At 37.7% G+C, this 21,109-nt stretch overlaps 3 protein-coding genes across 5 annotated transcripts in view; 2 read left to right on the top strand and 1 right to left on the bottom strand.

The window, feature by feature from the left end:
* Nucleotides 1-7,374, bottom strand: part of LOC107727353 (pleckstrin homology domain-containing family H member 2-like) — a 37,902-nt gene extending 30,528 nt beyond the window's left edge. The window contains exons 1-2 of the mRNA XM_016537196.1: nt 7,222-7,374; nt 4,939-5,076 (exon numbers count right to left, since the gene is read on the bottom strand). Coding sequence (XP_016392682.1) covers nt 4,939-5,058 — 120 coding nt within the window. The 5' untranslated portion in view covers nt 5,059-5,076; nt 7,222-7,374. The remainder of the gene's footprint in view (nt 1-4,938; nt 5,077-7,221) is intronic.
* Nucleotides 7,375-7,511: 137 nt separating this feature from the next.
* Nucleotides 7,512-10,282, top strand: thada (THADA armadillo repeat containing). Of its 2 annotated transcripts, none has more exons than XM_016537212.1 (10): nt 7,512-7,599; nt 7,847-7,927; nt 7,997-8,103; nt 8,201-8,334; nt 8,470-8,618; nt 9,197-9,229; nt 9,329-9,377; nt 9,517-9,713; nt 9,851-9,945; nt 10,052-10,282. In XM_016537212.1, exons 2-10 carry the CDS (start codon nt 7,855-7,857, stop codon nt 10,280-10,282), a joined length of 1,068 nt encoding a protein of 355 aa, XP_016392698.1. In that variant the 5' UTR covers nt 7,512-7,599; nt 7,847-7,854. The 2 variants fall into 2 exon arrangements, with proteins under 2 accessions (XP_016392698.1, XP_016392697.1); XM_016537211.1 differs by lacking the exon at nt 7,512-7,599 and adding an exon at nt 7,675-7,718 and having other exon boundaries at nt 7,830-7,927.
* A 2,613-nt stretch (nt 10,283-12,895) lies between these two features.
* Nucleotides 12,896-21,109, top strand: part of LOC107727366 (THADA armadillo repeat containing) — a 97,487-nt gene continuing 89,273 nt past the window's right edge. For both annotated transcript variants that reach the window (XM_016537210.1, XM_016537209.1), the window contains exons 1-10: nt 12,896-13,061; nt 13,176-13,331; nt 13,423-13,518; nt 14,182-14,305; nt 14,712-14,854; nt 14,934-15,165; nt 16,766-16,901; nt 17,005-17,141; nt 18,621-18,782; nt 19,065-19,231. In XM_016537210.1, coding sequence (XP_016392696.1) covers nt 12,942-13,061; nt 13,176-13,331; nt 13,423-13,518; nt 14,182-14,305; nt 14,712-14,854; nt 14,934-15,165; nt 16,766-16,901; nt 17,005-17,141; nt 18,621-18,782; nt 19,065-19,231 — 1,473 coding nt within the window. In that variant the 5' untranslated portion in view covers nt 12,896-12,941. The remainder of the gene's footprint in view (nt 13,062-13,175; nt 13,332-13,422; nt 13,519-14,181; nt 14,306-14,711; nt 14,855-14,933; nt 15,166-16,765; nt 16,902-17,004; nt 17,142-18,620; nt 18,783-19,064; nt 19,232-21,109) is intronic.

Here is a 21,109-nt window from a genome sequence, read left to right as displayed (position 1 = left end):
CACTTAAGTTTTTTACTGATCTGCAGTGTCAGTCCGACTTGGTACTCTGACACTTCAAACAATTCAGTACGCATGTGAGCTGTCTAAATGATTCAGAATGAATCACAAACTGATTCAGTGATTTTGCTTACTCATTTGGACATTTATAAATGATAGAACATGGCCAGGAATGAATAAGTCTTAATTTGTGGCCACAATATATCTAGTTTTTCTTCTTCATGTCATCTGCAAGGCTCCATACAAAAGTGCATTGTTCTGTTTGACCAAGAGATGGTGCTCTAGGAGGACAATGGAGTGATTCGAAGCAACAAAGTGACCAGAATCATTCATTTTCAAAGATATATGTGACCATGGACCACAAAACCAGTCATTAGGGTCAATTTTTTGATATTGAGATTTATACATCATCTGAAAGCTGAATAAATAAGCTTTCCGTTGATGTATGGTTTGTTAAGATATGACAATATTTGGCCGATATACAACTATTTGAAAATCTGGAATCTGAGGGTGCAACATCAAAAAATAAGTTTTGATATATTTACGGTAGGAAATTTACTAAATATCTTCATGGAACATGATCTTTATTTAATATCCTAATGATTTTTGGCATAAAAGAAAAATTTATCATTTTGATCCATGCAATGTATTTTTGGTTATTGCTACAAATATCCCAGTGCAACTTAAGACTGGTTTTGTGCTCCAGGGTCACATATGGCAAATACTGGTGAAACAAGCAATAGAGACTGCTGATAATGCGACAAAGCTGAATAGAGCTCAACTTTATGTAAATGAGTGGTGACGTGGTGGTGACGGCCAATGGGGGTGCTGTAAACCAAAACAAACCAAAAACCTTCATGGATGCTTTCATCTGTTTGCACATGTAGACTTCACATTTCCATCAACAGCTCTTTGAATCTTCTACAATCCCCCTCACTTCTCTGCTCCATACGCTCCTGGCTACAGTCAGTCTTCCATTCCATGCATTCCATCCTCGGCCTTCTGTGGCCGGCCCGCCCTGCACCCCTCATCCAGCCTCCCTCCACAGGACAGCTCACAAAGCCTGTCTTTGTGACAGCCTTCACTGCACCACGGCTCCAAATTCCCCAGCGCCACCCGGCCTCTGCTCCACACTGCACTCATCTGTGTCCTGCAGCAGCACATTGTATACTACAGAAGCTCGCGTTTCCATTCTAGTACAATCCATTGCTTTAGTTAGCATTGAAATACATATTTAGATGGTTATTTATTATGGGGCTAAATTCTGAAATACCATAAAACTTTTTTATTTCACATATGTGACTCTGGACCACAAAACCAGTCTCAAGTCGCACAGGTATATTTGCAGCAATAGCCAACAATACATTGTATGGTACAAAAATCTGAGGGTGTCGAGCGGAGCGCTAACCTACAACAGATTCCCGCTTCACATAATGTGCTCTCAGTGTGAGAACACAAGTTCATATGTATTTGACTGCACTTGAAAGTTGCCCATATTTTTACCATAATGGTTTAAAAGAAAGGTTTGCATCTGTTCATAAGCAGGATATGGTGTAGTCTTCATGTGCGCCTTTGTGACATTCTTTGAGGATGGCTCACAGCGAAAGTTCGTTACTTTTTTGATTTTCTTTGCATGATGAGCAATTGCTGTCCAAGTTTGGCTGATTCATTTAAACTTCACCAAACAGGATGTAAACCAGGGGAGAAAATGTCCTACATTTCTCCCAACAAACCACACTTGGATTAGCATATATGTGTTTTTTTGTGTATGTATTTAGCATGCTAACTTCCTGTATAGCACGAGGCCAGGCATTTCCTCCCTTGGGAGTCTCAGTGATTAAAGGATAGTTTGTTTTGCCACACAGTTCGTCTGTCTCTCTCCATCTCATTTAACTCCCTCTCTTTCCCTTTCACTCTTATACCTTCGTACCCGTCCTACAAGACGTGTAAAATTACAAAAACATTTTCAAAATTATAGTTTGAGACAACCCACTGATTAGGAGAGATAAATAAGGTCCACTGTCCCGAATCAGATACGTTTCTTAGGAATTGATGGCCTGCATGTGTACGTAAAGCAATATAAAAAAGACGGAATGCAATAATATCTTTTGACAGATAAACAGGCTAAATATTTGTATAACATTTTATACAACAGTTAGTTCCAAGATCAGTCTGTGAGGAATTTCTTGTTCTGCAGGTTACATCATTACATCAGTAGGTGGGAACAAGCCATCTTCATGACTGAGTCATTTGAATCACTTTGAACTGATTCATTCAAAAATACTGATTCACTGTGGAACAAAACATCTGACTGTCTTTATAAGTGAGTCATTGAATAATTCACTCAACCGATTAGTTCAAAATCACTGATTTGTTGAGGAACAAAACACTACTGTGTGTTAGTGGTGGGACCTTTTCAGTGACTCTTTCTGCAGGTTAAGCCAGTAGGTTGTGCCATCTTTATGCAGCAGGTAAGTGACCTTCTTTATGAATGATTCAATGACTCACTTATAAAGGCAATATCGATACGTCACTTCACAGGAAGAGGAGAGGGAAATTTAAAGCAATTTGAACAACTGGTTCAAAAACACTGATTTATTTAAGACCGAAACAACTGACCGTCTTTATAAGTGAGTCATTGAATCATTCACTAAACCAATTAGTTCAAAAACGCTCAACAAAACAACTGAAAATAACACTCTCTTTAGATTGCAATCTCATTCGAGATGTCAGAAGTCCACTTTGCAGGGCACCTACTGTCTTTATAAGTGAGTCATTTAATCATTCACTTAACCAATTTGTTCAAAACCACAGATTCATTGAGTAAAGAAACACCACTACTGTTTGTTGCTCAGAGATGGACAACTGTTAGACTTTGTTAGAACTATTTTAATTGGTGGAGCAAAAATAGACAAAGTAACTGGTAATATTATGTGTAAAATATAAGTAACTAACATTGTTGTAATATAGTTTTAATATTAACATTTTTTTAAATTAAACTGCATAAAACGGTCATTTACTTGAAAATCTTAAACTGCAAATTTGTTCCAAAAGCACTGTGCTTTAAATGAGGTTAAGGCCTGTTCACTCAAAGAGCAATAACTATAAAGTTTTAATAAATAATCTAATTCTATGAGAATAGTGAAATCTGTTTATTGAGTAAATAGCAAATAACATTACTGTCAGTTTTTGTGGCCGCTAATATATTTACTGTTATAATTCTCTTTATAGTTATTGTTCTTGGTGCAAATGGGCCTTTAATTTAAAGACACAACTTAGTAGTAGGTTTTAGCGTCATAGGATGCAAAAATTCTCTCCATGAAGTTGCATCTCTTAATTCACCTCCTTTAAAGAGGCATTGCTTAAAACACAGCTTTAAAAATCTATATAAACTAGTCGCCCTTTAATAGATTAGTTGGGTGGGTTGTTTGGTGACTAGTTGATCATCCTGACCATTCCTACTTCCCTACTTTCTTTATGCTGTGTCTCAATCCTTCCCATTCATCCTCTTCCTCTGTTTTTTTCCACCACAGGATTAATCTCTGACATATCCACAGCTAAACTAAGCATCCCAGCTATCTGTATTTTAACAGCTCAGCTGATCCAGGACCTATAGTGAGAGACCCTATGTAAACATTTAATGGCAGATTTTAATTACTGCAATAAGGGATTCTGTCCACATATGCAAGGGAGGAATAATAGATGGATAATAACAAGCCTACTGATGAAGGAATGAGAAGCAATTACAACGAGATTCTCATATGATAAAATCATACACTTGAATCAGCATCATAGGGGTTAGAGGTCACGCTTACTGAGACTGAGGCTGCATTCGAAATGACATATTTCCCTACTATATAGCAGGCACAAAACAGTACATGTATGTGAATTCACAGTATTCATAAAATAGTACGAGACAAGTATGCAGATCACCTACTACTTCTGACAAATTCCTGAAGTGCACGCTTTGCTATCCCATGAAGCCATGGGAGAGGAGTTGTGAATCAACTGACACTGGTTATTTTTGTTTTCTTTTGCACACAAAAAATATTCTCGTAGCTTCGTAAAATTACGGTTGAACCCCTGATGTCACAAGGACTATTTTACAGGTGTCCTTGTGCCTTGATCGTGGTAGGACCCTTGCTGTCTATGGAGGGTCAGAAAGCTTTCGGATTTCATCAAAAATATCTTAATTTGTGCTCCGAAGATGAACGAAGGTCTTATGGGTTTGGAACGACATGAGGGTGAGTAATTAATGACAGAATTTTCATTTTTGGCTGAACTATCCCTTTAAAACTGTATGAGATTCAGTTACAAAATATTTACATTTAGTCATTTAGATAGATTTAGTCAAAATACTTTGGGGCACCAATCGTTAAAATTGCTCAAGAAAGAGCATCATCAGAATAGCTGACTATACATTTCCTAAACTTGACCTCTCCCCAAGGGCAAGACATTTAAAGAACCCGGATACATCCTGAGTCTGTAATTCAAAGAAGATTCTGCCATCCCAGAATGCAGCAGTCTGGAGGCCTGTGGTCAGGCGTTTATATTAACCTCTAATCTGCTCTCCCTCGAGATAGGCCAAAGAAATAGGCCATGGCATGCATATACACACACAATCTTTCGTGGAAATGAAAACCAAACATGGAAATGAGCAAATACTTTAATAGGTGGCTTCTTTGCCTTTCCTAGAATTCCCTGCGATTGAGTATCTCGGCAATATAAATACAAATGGGAATTAGCAGGGCGGTGACAGTTACAGACAAATCATATGCCTGTTCTGTTATTACTTTAATAAAAGATGTCTGGGGTAGGTTGAGTTTTACTTGCTCAGCATGCGGTCTGATGTAATGATTTTTAAAGGTCCGAGAGCAGACCAGTAAGCCGAGCGAAGGGACTCAGGGACTCAGGGACCGAGACGTAGTGCGTTTGACTGACCTTTTCTGCCGCGAGCTCTCGGATAACGCTCATCTGTCCACGGAACTTGAAGAGCAGGGCCTCGAGGGCCATGCATTTCTCTTTCCACTCCCCGCCTGCGCTTTCATCGCCCTCCGCCATGCCGTCACCCCTCAGGCCCTGCCACATCACACAACATGAGGCACACAGAGCTTGTAGTAGAAGACCACTCAAGAAGATAAACTATGAATCAGATGTGATATACAGCAAAACAATTATCTTGATATTTTTCAGCCTCTTCATGATATTTGATATACATCTTTGCTCTAAGCAACCATGCTTTTGACCAACTAGCCATATTTCAACATTGAAATTGTGGTTAAGATAATATTTTTTTTCAGCACTGTAAAACATTGAAACAATACTTAATGTGGTAAAAAAAAGTTAATAAAAAATCAACAATCAATCAATGTGTGTTCGCTTATGTTGAAAATGAAGATGTTGAAACAATGTTGCAATATCAATGAATGTTGTTTCCTTTTGCAAAATCGAAACAAAATTCAACTGATTAAACCTTGATCCATGACGTTGAGTCACATCCGTTAAAAATAACACCCATAAACATCCATTTAAAAATAGTTTAAGCATGTATCCACATACGTAATTATTTACATGCATTTTTTACTGAAACATTGTAGTACAAGAAAATGTCATGGAAATTAAGTGCCAAAATTTGTCCCATATCAAAAAGATGTTGAAACAACATTGCAATATCAACATTAATTTAATTTGCAATATCAAAACAAAATTCAACAGTGATTCATCTTCGATCCATGATAAATACAGACTGACACCTCAAAATCATCATCATCAAGAGTTGCAAAATTGAATTCTTTTAACATTTGGACAAAATAATCTGTCTCCTCCTTTCTGCAAAAATATGCTTCTTCCACAGTTTGGGTTTTCACAGCTTCCCATGTTTCACAGAACTCATAATTACATTCGTTTGGACACGCACAGATGTAAATGAACAGTGAATATTCTGAATAGGATGTTTATTTGATACAGAATTCTGATTAGGTGTATGCCAGCTGTCAATATTAACTGAAATTCTCATATAACTGTATGACATCTGAGATAAATCTGAACTTTAATCAGTTGGAAATGGAAAGAGAGGCAGTGAAACATTCTTGGTCTCGAATGGCAAAAGTAAGTGTTTGAGGGCCAGGCACGCAGAGCCCTGGACAAACTGACCACCACTACAAAAACAAACCCTACCAGCCAGCACTGATGCACCATCATCACACTTTTCCAGCATAGAATTTTAATTATGAAAAACGTGTCAACTGATGTAAAGCAGGTGGGGGAAAGCACAACAGCAATGTGTGAGTGAACACATTTCACTACTACTTCTCTAAAACTCTTGGCTATAATAAGCTCTCATTATAGCACTGGCACGGGTACAAAGAGAGTGTAAACATGTGCTGAGCTCAATTAAGCTGTCCTGGTAAATAAGACTGAGGGTTTGAATCTTAACCAATGTGGATACAAACAACATGTTTTACTATGGAACTAACTTCTTAAGAGGAAAATGTAGGGAAAGTGAGCCAAAGTGGATAACAGAGTCATTATGTAGATCTAGAATACAAGGATTTGTACATGGAAGATCAGGAATTTAATATATACTGCAGTATGTGAGGAAAATGCTCCTTTCCTTGAAAAGTAGATCCAACATGATACACATATAATGCATATGTTGTGAATTTCACTGTTGAGACCAGGTATGAATTTCCATCTCAGGAGTCAGTGATCCTGGTTCTGGCTCTATTAAATGTTCTGTCAGTTTCACTACATAACACAGATCAAATATACAGTGATTCAACATAACATTATATATAGTACATACACATTTTAACCTAACCAAAAACGGTCTATGGGTATGTTATATGTTAACTGTCTATATACCATTTAGCTGCAGTTTGTGACAGAATGATGGTGCAATAGGTATAATTACTGGAGTTGTATTCATGAAAATTAATAGAATAGAACAGAATAGAATTATTTAATATTAACTGAATTTCAGTTTTATCAAATCAATAAATAGTGTATTTCAAACGTATTCAATATATTAAGCTTTTCATTTTCAAAATCACTTTTAAAACAATCAACAAAGTACACAATATAGGCTATATTTAATTTTAGAATCTATTTTCATCTAAATATATAATATAGAACTTTCATATTTGAATGAAGTAGAAATAGAAACGTCAATACTTTAATATCGTATTCCCTTTTTTTGTTAATAGTTAAAGATTTTATCCTTACCCGGCAATCAGTGTTACAGTGCTGAAGATGGAACTGGTTTCACACCATAATAAAAATAATATTCCGTCTTGTCGTAGTCGTTATTGCACTAATGACCTAATTATGATATAAAGAGCGACCGTTTTCTAGCACAAAGTTTTCACTCCAGCATCGGCCTGTGGAAGTGGGCGGGCATGGGGATGTCATGTCTGATCGACTTTGTCGTGGACCAATCACGCATCAGAAGCATTCTGCGTGAACCAATCATCTTTGTGCTGGGCGGACCTCCAGCGCGACTCCGGAATTGACGCGTCACACGTGTATGTTATGTTGCTGTGGAAATACTTATTTCTACATGCAGCGTTGAACCTTTTCACCGTTACCTGCTTTGTTACAAAGGTATGACAATATATTTTCATGTTTTAGAATGTTTCGAATGTGTAGTAGAACAGGGTGTTCGGTGTGGAGGAGAATGTGATATAAATGGCTGGAGGAAACAGTAACGTGACTAGCACTAGGTAACGTTAGGTTGAGCCAGAGCTCTTATAACTTCCTTAACTTGATCTTCAGCACTTGTTGTATGATCGTTGTAAGTAATTATACAATTAATTTATGATACATATCTGCAGTTGTTGTTATGTCTCAGATCTAGTCATGGTTGTGAAGAAGAAAGCACCTAAAGTGGAGGCTGTAGCTTTGGATGATGTCAAGCTGAAGAGCCTGACAGGTGAGTGACAGAAATCAACTTTTAGTGGTTGTGCATACGTTACCTGTAATATTTCATGCTTTCTTTCAGATTCCCTGTCTGTGGAGGGGGATAGTATAGCCACAGAGCTAGCTCGGGTTCTGAAGGACAGTTTATCGTCCTCTGACCCGGTTGAGCAGATCCAGCTCATCTCTAAGGTTGGTCTGCATCACATTCATCTTAAATATCTTCACTGAGTTATACTGAATGTACTGTAATCGCACAGCACTTCATTGGTTTGTATGTTGACTGCAGGCAGGCGTCCTGTTGGAGCAGTTGAGAGAGGATGAGTGCACTATGGGTCCTTTACTGCAGGCTTGCATGAGCACACTTGCGTTCCTGTTTACCACACTGCCAGCTAAGAACCCACTTAAGAGAGCCGTAGCAAGGTTCCCACATTTCTCTGTCACTCATGCTACTGGAAAATCAATAACTCTTATTTGAAAATGATTGACTTCTGTGTGCTTTGTTTACATATATTTATCTATTTAACACACTGGCATCAACTTTTTCTTCTCTATCAGTGCACTAGGAAGTGGCCCAGATTGGCTGCAGGAGCAGACGGTTGGATTTCTGTCTGAGAGCCTGTCTTCCTGTCTCTCCTCTACGAGCACAGATCACTGCTCACACTTAACAGATAGCATCACTTCCTGTCTGGATGGCTTTAAAATCGGTATGTTTAAGTGATGTAATTTTATAAGATTGGATTGGAATCAGTAAGTTGTTGTTGTTGTTGTTGTTTTTAAAAAAAATAAATTAATACTTTTATTCGGCAAGGATGCATCAAAATTGACACTAAATGCAGTTATAATGCTGCAAAATATTTCTACTTTAAATAAAAATAAAAGTTGTGCTTTTAAATTTTCTATTTATCAAAAAAAAAAAAAAAAAAATCCAGAAAAATATTAGGCAGCACAACTGTTTTCAACATTGATAGTATAAGCAATGTTTCTTGAGCAGCACATCAGCATGTTAGAATGATTTCTGAAAGATCATGCGACACTGAAGACTGGAGTAATGATGCTGAAAATTCAACTTTGCATCACAGGAATATATTACATTTTAAAGTATATTCAAATACAAAACAGTTGTTTTCAATTGTAATAATATTTCACAGTATTACTGTTTTTTTCTGATTTTTTTTGTTTAAAAAAGTGAGACTTTTTGTGTGCATAAGACACTTTTTTTCCAACCCCAATCAGTAGTATGTGTAGTGCAGTATATTTTTAAATTGTTCTGTTTGTTTTACAGTTGAGAAATGTGTTCACCATTTGCTAACAGAAGGTTAGTATACAAGTTAAATAATTTAATGCTGTATCTTTGGTTTGCTCTGCTCTTTAACAAATTCTGTCACTGATTTTTATTTTATTTTAAATCTCATAGTGCTCCAGTTCTTCCAAAGGACATTCAATTATTATGTGGAGCAGAACAGGTAAAGTTTTCCCTATTGTACTGTATAATGTGCTGTATGCATGGACGAAAAAGTTGCATGGATGAAATCTTGTTCCTGTTACCCAGAATTCTTGAAAAATGTCTCTAGCATGGTTTGTTGTTGTTGATTTGTTGTTCAGGGGTTTGTCTGGTCGTCATGTGGCCCAGGCTCAGCTGATGCAGTCGTGTCTGGCAGCGGTGAAGGCTTCAATGCTGGTGGTTCAGAGGTCTCAGGAACCCATCACCACTGCAGTGCTTTCAGCTTCAGATGACCAATCTGATCTACATCAGGCTCTCAGTGGACTACTCAGCTGCTATACATGTATCTTGACTGACGGTAAGGCAAAGACCCCTATATTCTTCATATGCAACTTGACATTGAGTGTTTTTGTATTTATTTACACTTTTTTAAAATATATATTGTATTTATTTCTGTAAATTTTTGTATTATACTGAAGTTCTTTTCCCATCTAGAGGAGTTTGTTCAGACGGTCCAGAGCACTGCTGGGATGGCCCTTGTTTTGCTCATTAGATCTATTATTGGCAATGGAGATGATGTACCTGTCATAGTAAGTGAGAAGCAAGAAGCTTATTCTGTACTCTGTCTTAACTTGAGCTGCATTTGAATCCATTCCTGGCTGTGGAAGTGCTTTTAAGTGTGAAGCGTGTTTCTAGGTTGCGAGTCTTCTGCAGTGTTCAGTGGATGCAGGCAGCATCGCCCCTCAGTGGCTGAGACAGAGCTGCGCAGGTCTGTATGAGAACGGCAGGCCTGCAGCTGTGGCTCTGTATCTGAGTCATGGAGCTCTGGCTATGCTCAGCTGGAGAGGAAAGACTCTTGGTCCACATGCCGAGAAACTGCTGCTGCTCATACCTGAAGTGCTCCTGTCTCTAGATACAAGGTACTAAAGGATACCAAATGCATTCACACAAAGGACATGCAGAACTACCGATTTTAACAGTTGACAAGTCAGTGGGTTTTCTGAACGAGGGATTTGTTTGCAAAATTAAATAACTGCCACTTGCTACAGCCTAAAGAAATATTATACCTTTTAACTTAAAATACACCATCATTTTTGCTCATAAAGGTAAGAGTAATACATCATTTGGAACCACAAAGGGTCTACTTTTATTTGTGCACTCACAATATCAGCAAACGTTGCTTTTTTAGAAAACATACAGAATGCGCATTCTGCCGTCTCGGTCTCTCTGAACAGGAGCGCTTCACAAAAATGAACCGGAACTCAAATTACTACTTTAAAGGGTTAGTTCACCCAAAAATGAAAATTAGCCCATAAATTACTCACCCTCAAGCACTGGTGGAAAGAGTACTGAAAAAATATACTCAAGTAAAAGTACCATTACCTTCCAAAAAATGTAGTGTGAGTAGAGTAAAAGTACTTGTCCAAAAAACTACTCGAATTGTTATGCTGATAATACAATTTGTAAGGGAAAATGCATTAAATGGCGAGGTATTTCAAACTTTTTCAAAGGAAAACGCACACACACACGCACGCACACACACACGCATGTGCGGCGCTCTCGGTGAATCAGCAGCATCCACAACTGAACGTACGTGACACACGAGAGTAAAGAGGGGTGTTCGACTTGAAGATCAGATCGGTGTATGACATCAAAGTACGAGGAGATGTCCGCGCTCTCTTATAGCTCGCAGTACTTTGCTGACACACACCCATCGGTCTAAGCAGCGCTTCAAGTCGAGCGTGGGCCATCAGCAGAAAAAGAAAAGCAATTAAACAGTAAACAGCCAAAGGATGTAACTTAGAATGGGAGATGGATCGGTTTGTGAAAGGGAAGAGAAAAGCCATAGATGAAGTCGCACAGACCCAGGCAGGTGCTGGTCATTCAAAAGCTAAATGCAGAAAATATGACGAGGCATATTTTCAATGTTTCAAGTGATGCATGTGTTTTTTCCCTGTAGGTTTTTTAAATTAAAAAAACATTAATTTTTCATAATGTTTAGTGAAATTATTTGGTAGTCTGAGGGGGGCGCAACCAAAAAAGTTTGAGAACCACTGGTCTAAAGTTAACAGACAGTGTTTAAAAAGTGCAGTGCACATGTTTACATATGTTTATTACATTGACTTTGAATTACCTAAAGTAGTGTGGTAAAGCAACAGATTTGTTTTTGTATTTCTGCAATCTACTTTAGTTTGTGCGATTTGTTACTGACTTGCATATTAATGTTTACACCAGGCTTATTTGTCAGTGCTTTATGTTGTCATAATTATTACATGCTTACAAGGTTGGAAGTTCAACAAATCAGTCAATATACTACTATATACTACAATATACTACTTTAAAAATTAAACATGTTTTAGAAAGAGGTTTCTTATGCTCACCAAGGCTGCGTTTATTTGATTAAAATACAGAAAAAAACAGTAATATTTTTAAGTATTATTACAACTTAAAATAGCTGTTTTCTATTTTAATAAATTTTCTAATGTAATTTATTTAGCATGAATTTTTTATCATCATTACTCCAGTTTTCAGTGTCACATGATCCTTCAGAAATCATTCCAAAATGATGATTTGCTGCTCAATAAATAAATAAATAAATGAATTCTTATTATCAGTTGTTATCAACTCTTAAAACAGTTGTGCTGCTTAATATTTACTGTGGAAATTGTGATACATTTTCTTTTGAAGAATATTCTTTGATGAATAAAAAGTTCAAAAGAAAAGTGTTTATTTGAATAGAAATCTTTCACTTTTTCAATTTAAATCATCCATGCTGAAAGTTGAAAGTATTGAAAATTTTAATAGAATTTCAACAAAATACTGAGAAACGGTAGTGTATATTCGTCATTTATTTGCTGAAAGTTTTTCCACAATAATATTTCTGAAGCTGCATTACAGTAAATATTGTGAATATTTACAGAGCAAGCTAAAAGTGACGGGAAATGAGAAACCCCCTGGAAAGACACAATACAAACCATTTTAGAGAAAAATGGTGACGTGTTCAATACTTATTTTACCCGCTGTAAGTACATGCATACATATACACACACACACACACACACACGCACACACACACACAAACAATGTATTTATACATTGAAACAGAAAATAGGAAAAATAAATACTTCTGGAATACGTCTGGAAAAACACTACTTATCACAAAATGAACTCAAGAAATAAAAAAAAAATTAAATCGTTTTTTTTATCATCAAAATAGCTATACATAATTTATAATTTGTGTTAATATTGATACTACGTTTTACTTGAAGAATAATGATGCTCAGAGATTGAAACAGACAGTTTCAACTGATTTACAGAAATTGTAATCATGGATATTTTTTTATTTTATTTTATTATTATGATTATTTTTGCATTTTTAAATCTTTGCAGTATTCATTTGTGTATATATGTGTATAAATAATTTTAGGGTATTTGAGTGTGGAATATTTTTCAAAAACAGTGTTATTGAATTTAAATGAGGATTTTGAGGAATTAGGGGTATTGTATAAAACTTCTTGTTTTTTTGTAAGTGCTAAGTGTTTGTTCCTCAGGGTCAGCTGGCAGCAGAGGTGCGTTGGGGGCTTTGATGACGTGTCTGCGTGCCGCCCGGTCTCAGGGTGTTCTCAAGTCTGTGGAGAAGGAATTGTGGGGTGGCCTGGTGCCGCTCCCACTAATGCGACAGGCTCTGGTGCACAAACACGATCAGGTAAACGGGAGCTTCATTATATTTTACTGTACCTTTAATAGTTAATGTCTGACATGCTAAACTGTGTCATTTCTATAACACAAAGAGAATTGAAGGCTGTTTATGTAATTTCAGGTGCGAATGGATGCTCTGGGTTTGGTATGTGAGAGCCATCGAAGCACAGAAACTCTGTCCAGACAGGAAATAGAGCTGATCCGCCACTTCCTGCCCTTTAATCTAAACAGTCAGTCACCAGGAGTCAGACAGCAGACTGTCAGTCTGTTAAAGAAGGTAGGAAGCGATGATGGCTCAAGCTTTGATTGGCCAGAGGACATTGGAGGCGTGTTCTGATTGGCTCGTGTCTGTTTTGATGTGTTGTCAGCTCCTGTGTAGGGTGAAGGACAGCGCTCAGCTGCTGCAAAAGAAACTGGACCAGCATCACAACCACAAAGACCAGCAAGTCTTCAACATGTACCAGGTAGAATTGTGATACTAACTGAGCTGTAAGATACACTTCATGGATAGGAGATTCATTGGTTCTAAATCTTTTCGTGAATTATTTTACTCAATAGACATTTTTGCTTTTGAAACTGATTAGATAGCTGACTAAACCAAAAAGTCACATGGAAAATCTAGCTAAAGGAGTGAATTTAGAAATCTAAACAACAAGAAGTGCCAAGGAACATCAGGAACCGAGAGATAAGAGTCCTCTGATTACACAGACATTGAGTGATGTGTTAAACACAGGAGGCACACATGAAGCAATAAACATTAAGATAACTGAAGAAAAATGTGTTTTTCCATTAGCATGCGTTTGCCCCTCTCTTTATTTACACTACATGCGTGAATCGGTGGGCGGGGCTAAACAGGCAGCGATGCAGAAGCAGGCGTTGATCATCTTCTGCAGAGGCGGTGTTTAGCCACACTATTATGTCATAAAGTAGAACATTCCACAAGCTGTCGTTTTGGCAGGTTTGCTTCAATATAAGCTGTTTTTAGACTAACAAGACCGTTTTGAGTTCTGAAACTTGCAGGATGTTTTTATAGCACACTGTCCTCTTATATATCAAAAGATCAAGGGAATTTTGATTTCTCCGTTCATGACCCCTTTAAACTGAAAATCAATTTTCTCTCTTATCAGGAGTTTCTGCGCTGGTTCTGCGAGACTCTATTCCAGGTGTTTCACCCAGGAGCCTCATTCTCCAGGTGTCTGATGGCTCTGCACCTGCTGGGGCTGATCGCTGAGCATTTCACCTTTAACACGGGTATTTTTATAACTTTTACTTGCACAAGGATGTCATCTTAAGTGGTATATTGCCAAAACGAATATTATTGGTCGATATACAGTATGCCATTCCTTTAAATTTATTGCTGTTTTTAATTATTGGTAAAATAAAAATCTGTTTACAGGTTTATCAAGTTAAAATTATAATTTTTTTTTTAAATTAATGATTATTTATAATAATTTTAGTACATATTATGTAAAATAAATATTACAGTATATTGCAGAAGTTGTTATCCATGTGTTATTTACTATCTTTAAATAGCATGGTATCATATAAGCCTCTATCGCCTTTATATCAGCCGTCAGCCACCCTGCTCTCTAAGACGTTCACTACTTCACTAGTCACCTCATTATACTTCAAATCATCTGTTCACCTTTTTTTTCAGGCTGTGGTTTTGCTCTTGGAGAGTCAGTGAGCTTTTCTCATGCTCAAGCTGTGCTGTACTGTCTTGCAAGCAACTTTCTTGAAGTCAAACATCTCGCCTGCAACCTCTTACAAAAGCTGCCCCCCGCAGCAGTGCGACTCCAGGTCAGTGTGAAAGTAAGAGTCTGAGACTACTACTGAGCAGTGTTCAAATTAATATGAATGCATGTCCTCCTCTGTGTAGGAGCCGGAGAGGCTGCATTCTTTGCTTCAGGTCGCTCTGAACCTCAGCACCAGCACCAAACCTTTCGACAGCGTCACTGCCGCTCATCTTCTCAACCTGCTGCTGCACCAGCCGGGTCTGCAGGATGCGTTACTCCGCTGTATCCAGAAGCAGCACATCCCTGTCCAGCCACCAGCACTGATCCAGTCCCAGACATCTGAGGCTGCCAGTCTGGAGCAGAACACCCTGGCAGGTATGCTAGTGTTAGATGACCATCACTCAACATATTGGTTTATGATCCAGGCTGCCATCCGAAAGATTGTTGGTTTAAAGGAGACATATTATGCCCCTTTTTACAATATGTAATATATGTCTTTGGTGTCCCCAGAGTGTGTCTGTGAAATTTCAGCTCAAAATACTCCACAGATAATTTATGTCATTTTGAAAATGCCTATTTTGAGTGGAAGCAGAAACATGCTATGTTTCGGGCCTGTCTCTTTAAATGCAAATGAGCTGCTGCTCCCCGCCCCCTTTTCCAGAATAGAGCTGCGCCATTACAGCTCGGACCTGCTAAAAACATCTGTTATGGTTCTGATTATCATGTTTATCGTGCTGCAATCATGCGGTTTAAACCATATGAGTTTAAACTTCTGATATACGGTTTTCTGAGCACACACATCCGAAGCACACGGACAGAAAGCGGCTGTCACAGCATGGGAGTACTAAACTAAGTTCTCATTCACACACAAGTTTACGTTAAAAACACACATGAGTTACAAAAACAGTCGTTTATGTCTGTGAAGGTATACTGCTGGGAAATAAATCGCGTGTTTATTTTAGATCTAAATAGTGTTCTGTGCTCGTCTGTGCAGACAAAGGCAGAACAGTTAGTATGTTTTGCTCAAACTTTCGCCGTGGCATTAGAACTAGTACACCGTTGTCGCTTGCGAAAACACAATGACGTCGCCGTGGGTGGAAACTTACAGATTAAGGGGCGGTAATATTATAATGAATCCCTTTGCAACATCACCAAGGGAGCGAATCAGACGCGCTCGTTTTCTCAGACGCTTGCCGAAAAAGGCTTACCAAAACAAAGTTACTGGGTTAATCTTTTTCACGTTTCCTTGATTGGTAGATGCACCGGGGACCTGATTATAGCACTTAAAACCTGGAAAAGTCAGATTTTCATGATATGTCACCTTTAAGCAGGATATCAATTTTCAAGACTTTTCATAAGTTCCGTAATTTAATTGTGAACTTTAACATTGCAAAATGCATGTACAAGACTTAAAAAAACCAAGTGTCCATTCTTAAAGGGACAGTTCATCTAAAAAATAAAATTGGCATCAGTTACACACCGTCACATCTTTCCGAACCCATACGACTTTCATTTATCTTCAGAACAAAAAGGTACAAGATATTTTTAATGAAAAACCTGACAGATTTCTGTCCCAAAAGTGACCCTTTCTGGGTGTAGTAAAAATATCTCAATTTGTGTTTTGAAGATTAATGTAAGTGCATTTCGAAAGACATGAGGATGAGTAAATGAGAATTTTTTTTGGGTGAATTCACCCTTTATTCTACAATTTTCAGAAATATACTTGAAAATGTTATATAAATTATATAATTAAAATTATATCCATTATTTAGAATTGATTAATAATGTTTTGTAGAAAACAAAGATTCAAACATAAAATATACATTACCAATTGTTTTTCATGAGTGGAAATTGAGACTTTTGCAGTTGTTTTAACTCTATACATTAATCTAAATTAAATCATGTGTATATGTATGTATATGTATGTATGTATGTATGTATGTCTAAATTAGAGAGCATATTTGTGATGTTTCAGTGGTGCAGTGGCTGATGGTGTGTCTGAAGGAAGAGGTTTTGAAGGCCGAGTCGTCTCTTCTGCAGGCCGCTGCTTCCTATCCTTTATATGGCAGAGCTCACTGCATCACTGCAGTCCTGCAGCAGCTCAACACTGGGTACATCCACACACACTCAACCTTTAGTCGTCTAGTACAGAGATCTTTGCGTTCCTTGTGTCTGGTGTGTGTGTGTGTGGTTGATATGTTTCTGTGTGTTCAGATCACTTGTACTGCTGTCTGAGTGGAGGGCTGTTGTGTCCGAGCTCATAGGCCTGTGCTACAGGATGTCTGATGTCGTGTCACCTGTGGTTCAGAGCTCTTCCCCTGAGGGCCTTATTCCCATGGATACAGAGTCTGGTAAATGTGTCTAACACTGTCTTAACCAGCTGGCAGCATGTCCAGCAGTGCACTAGTAGACATTCTGTCTGTCCCTTGATTTGCACAAGGTAGCCTCTCGTCTGCCATGGTAATGGGTGGTATGTCATGTGTGACAGTAAAAATGTGTCAACTGATTGCTATACTGTTTATACTGTATAGATTGTGATTGCTACACGTGAGAGGGATGTGTTAAAAAACATGTAGTAATACTAAAAATGTAAAGCGGGACATGTCCCAAGAAAGTTAAGGCGAGGAAGAACATCTTAGTTTGTGTTGTTGACCAAAATGGCAAGTTTTATGTTCAGTTGTCCAGCAATATCACAACTTGGCACTTTCATATAGAATTCAGATGATGTGCGAGTTACAGGAGTATTTTACAACAACTTCAAGCATGGATCATCCAATTAGAATTCAGAGGCAGAACTGTGCATTTTATAATGTCAGTTTTTTTGTGGTTATGTTGGTTTATGTCTATCAAGTTCTAAATAAAAGAGAAAATAATTCAATTAGATGAGAATAATAATTATAATGTCAGTTTTTTTGTGGTTATGTTGGTTTATGTCTATCAAGTTCTAAATAAAAGAGAAAATAATTCAATTAGATGAGAATAATTTTTTTTTTTTTTAAATAAAAAAAATGAAAAGTACCTTTCATTTGTATTTATTTAACTGGAATAGGGGTTCCTTTTTTTTTTGTCGTCTCCTTGTACAGTATGTAAAAATATTTACTTGAAGTACCCGCCAAGATTTTAAGTTAATATTTCAGTAAACACATTCATAAGAATTAATATTATTAACAAAATGCTATATAATAATAAGACTGAAATATTGTTTGTAAATATATAGTTGTAATGCCAAATATTGAATATTCATTTTTATTTTACAGTGCAAGTTGCAATACTAGTACATGTTATGTCTTAAAATGTTCACTTTCAACCTATAAATATGATAATTGCTCTAAGCTATATCACGATTTTAACTTTATTTTTGTATATTTTTAATTGTGCAGAATTAATTATATTAATTATTTGTGTGATTGGGAAAACTTACTTGAGTATTTAATTTTTTTTACTGACTTTACAGCATATATTGTTTTATTTTTGTTTTATGAAGGTCACTTTAAATGGAATGCTAGCTATGAAATTATCCTATTGACAAATCAGCTTTTGTCACAGTCATTTGTCACATCAACCCAGAATGCTATTAAACTTTTACATTTTATTCGAAATTACATTGTAATACAAATATTCACAATTTTCAGAAAAAAAAAGACAGTTATCCTGTAATGCATGTTGGACATTGTAAGTGTCTAGAAGTCCTCAGGGTCATAACTATTGTAGCTCTATTAAATTTCAATGTCGCATTGTATGTGTTAGGAGTCAGGACAGTATGTTGTTCCACTTTAAATCTGTCAATTGCATATATGTGATAACAATACATATTGTTCTTCTCTCCACAGAGACCTCTGCTGGCCTCCAGAAGATCCTGCAGGAGATTCAACCTCGGGACACAAACGATTTTTTCACTAGTGCAAGAGAGCTGGACCCCAGTGAGAGCGACTGTAACAGCGAACAGAAAGAGCCAGAGAACGCAGTTCATAAACCACAATCCTGTAACAGCGGTACAAACACGATCGCCCTTCACTAAATACAGTTCAAGCACCTCTCCCATAGCATCTGTATCAAAAAAACTAATTTTAAACTCAAATTTCATACATTCAGACACGTCATAAATTCACTTATATTATGTCTATAGGAACCGCACTCATATTTTAACCAGAATTGATTTCAAATGCAGGCTGGTGTTGCTGTAATACATGTTCTGTCCATGAGAGGCCGACATTTGAGTAGAAAAAAGTTTGAGTGTTTATTTGGGGGGGTGTGTGTGTATTTGTGTTGTCTAGGTGGCGGTGATGGAGAGGCCTATCGAGTCACCGCTCAGATGGTGCTGGTGTGTTGCTGGAGGACCATGAAAGAGGTGTCCATGTTGCTGGGTCATCTGTGTCAGAGCATGCCGCTGTGCTGTCCTCTCACACACGCTGACGGTAGAGGAGTCGTCACAGTGGACCAGGTCAAACACCGACACAGACACACACTCAACAGGTGTCACCTGATCTAGCATTCGTTGTCTGACACACATACACACGCTCATCTCAAAGAGACTGTTTTAGATGGAAGCCACCGAGCCTCCCTCAAGCCAAGATCTCGGTTACATAAGTGAGTGAGATATAATGGAGAACTGTACCTCATGCCGTTGAGTGGAGACTTTTTCCAGTAAGCTGATCTTTTTGAGCTCAGGGCCGAGAGATGAGACATCATGGTAATTGCTAATACAGGCTTAAATATGGTCTAGCGAACAGCCCCTAAAGAGGCGTCAGGAAATGTGATCACGGTGAATACAACTTCATTTGCCATAAAACTGAGCCTGGCGGCCATTAAAAAGAGAATGTCAAACGTATTTCCAGTACGGACTCAAAGACTCTGTTCTAAACCCTGGGGTGTAGGCTTCCTTTTAAGGTAGCACCCTATCCATAATATGTCTTAACTTGAATGTAATATAATAATAATAATAATAATAATAATAATAACTTTGTTCAAAATGGCTTCTAAATATCTGTCCACTGAAGTGGACACCATGCATGAAAGGGTTAAAAAGTGCAAACTGTGAAAATTACATAATCTAGGACCTGTATACAGTGTGTGCCATTGTAAAGATTGTAAGTCTATCCATCACCGTCTCAGTTTCATCCGCATTCATCTAACCTGACTAAAGACTTGGATAATCTGTTTCTCTTGTCGCAATGCATTCTGGGATTTACGTAGTCATTAAGGATACATAAGATTCTGCCTTTGTATTTGGCTAATATGAGGTATGGTAGCATAGAGCCCTGCATTTCAGCCCCGGGCCCAATGGGCCCCGACTTTTTTACGCCCCTAGGGCCGGGCTTCGGGCCAATTTTTACATCATAGTTCAGATGCGGGCCGGGCCTCGGGCCTGTTTTAGGGGGATAGTTCACCCAAAAATTTTACTTGTTCCAAAAGTGTACAAGTTTTTTTTCTTCTGTTGAACACAAAAGTAAATATTTTGAAGAATGTTGGTAACTAAGAAGTTGACAGTAGCCATTGACTTCCGTAGTATTTTTTTCTGTACTATGGAAGTCAATGGTTACCGTCAACTGTTTGGTTACCCACATTCTTCAAAATACTTACTTTTGTGTTCAATAGCTGAAAGAAATTAATGAGTAAATGATGGCAGAATTGTAATTTTTGGGTAAATAAATAAATTGTAATATATACGGGCCTGTTTTAGGCTTCTCCTTATTTTTGTATTTTAGACATCCATCAATTAGTGATGAAAAAAAAATTGCCGCGCTGGTGGAAACAACATGAGGCTGTGCTACTGCGACTGTCGAGAGCGGCTCGGCGGTGTTTAGTGTCCCGCCAGCAGCAGCTGCGAGCACGCCTTCAGCGTTCAAATGCACGCAATAGGCTAAAGCTTGCCGCAAAGCACCGGCAAAAGTAATTGCCATGAATGTGTCAGGGGGAAATAGTAAGGAGATATTTGAATTATTTACTAATAAGCTAGTGTTTTCTGAGTTCGTGTCGCAAGGATGACGTTGCCGATCCTGACTCGCCATCTCCTCATTAGACGCACCTTTAGAGAGAAGTGCATCTTTACCAGAGTAAGCGCATCGTGTTTGTTTTCTTTATTTTATAAAAGCACAACGTTTTGTTGATATTGTGAGTGCACGCAAATAAAAGTAGACCCTTTACAGTTCCGAATGATGTATTACTCTTATGAGCAAAAATGACAGCGTATTTTAAGTTGTTTCCACTGAAAAAATGCAAGCGATCGCGCTGGTGTCTCCATGTCCTGCAAAGCGCGCTTTAGCTTCCACTCTCTGCACAAACTATTGGATATAGTGCACATTTATCTAGGTTTAACGTT

This window comes from Sinocyclocheilus rhinocerous, unplaced genomic scaffold (assembly GCF_001515625.1).
Source record: "Sinocyclocheilus rhinocerous isolate Xijiao unplaced genomic scaffold, SAMN03320098_v1.1 scaffold756, whole genome shotgun sequence".
Classification (NCBI taxonomy): Eukaryota; Metazoa; Chordata; class Actinopteri; order Cypriniformes; family Cyprinidae; genus Sinocyclocheilus; species Sinocyclocheilus rhinocerous.
Note: the sequence above shows the minus strand (reverse complement) of the source record. Positions and strands in the feature narration are given on the sequence as shown.

Excerpts from the sequence above, each read along its gene's own strand:
- thada (XM_016537211.1), top strand. The coding sequence starts at position 7,684 with ATGGCTGGAGGAAACAGTAACGTGACTAGCACTAG. Across the intron at positions 8,104-8,200 it reads AGATCCAGCTCATCTCTAAG|GCAGGCGTCCTGTTGGAGCA; the intron begins GTTGGTCTGCAT and ends TGTTGACTGCAG. Across the intron at positions 9,230-9,328 it reads TCACCATTTGCTAACAGAAG|TGCTCCAGTTCTTCCAAAGG; the intron begins GTTAGTATACAA and ends TAAATCTCATAG.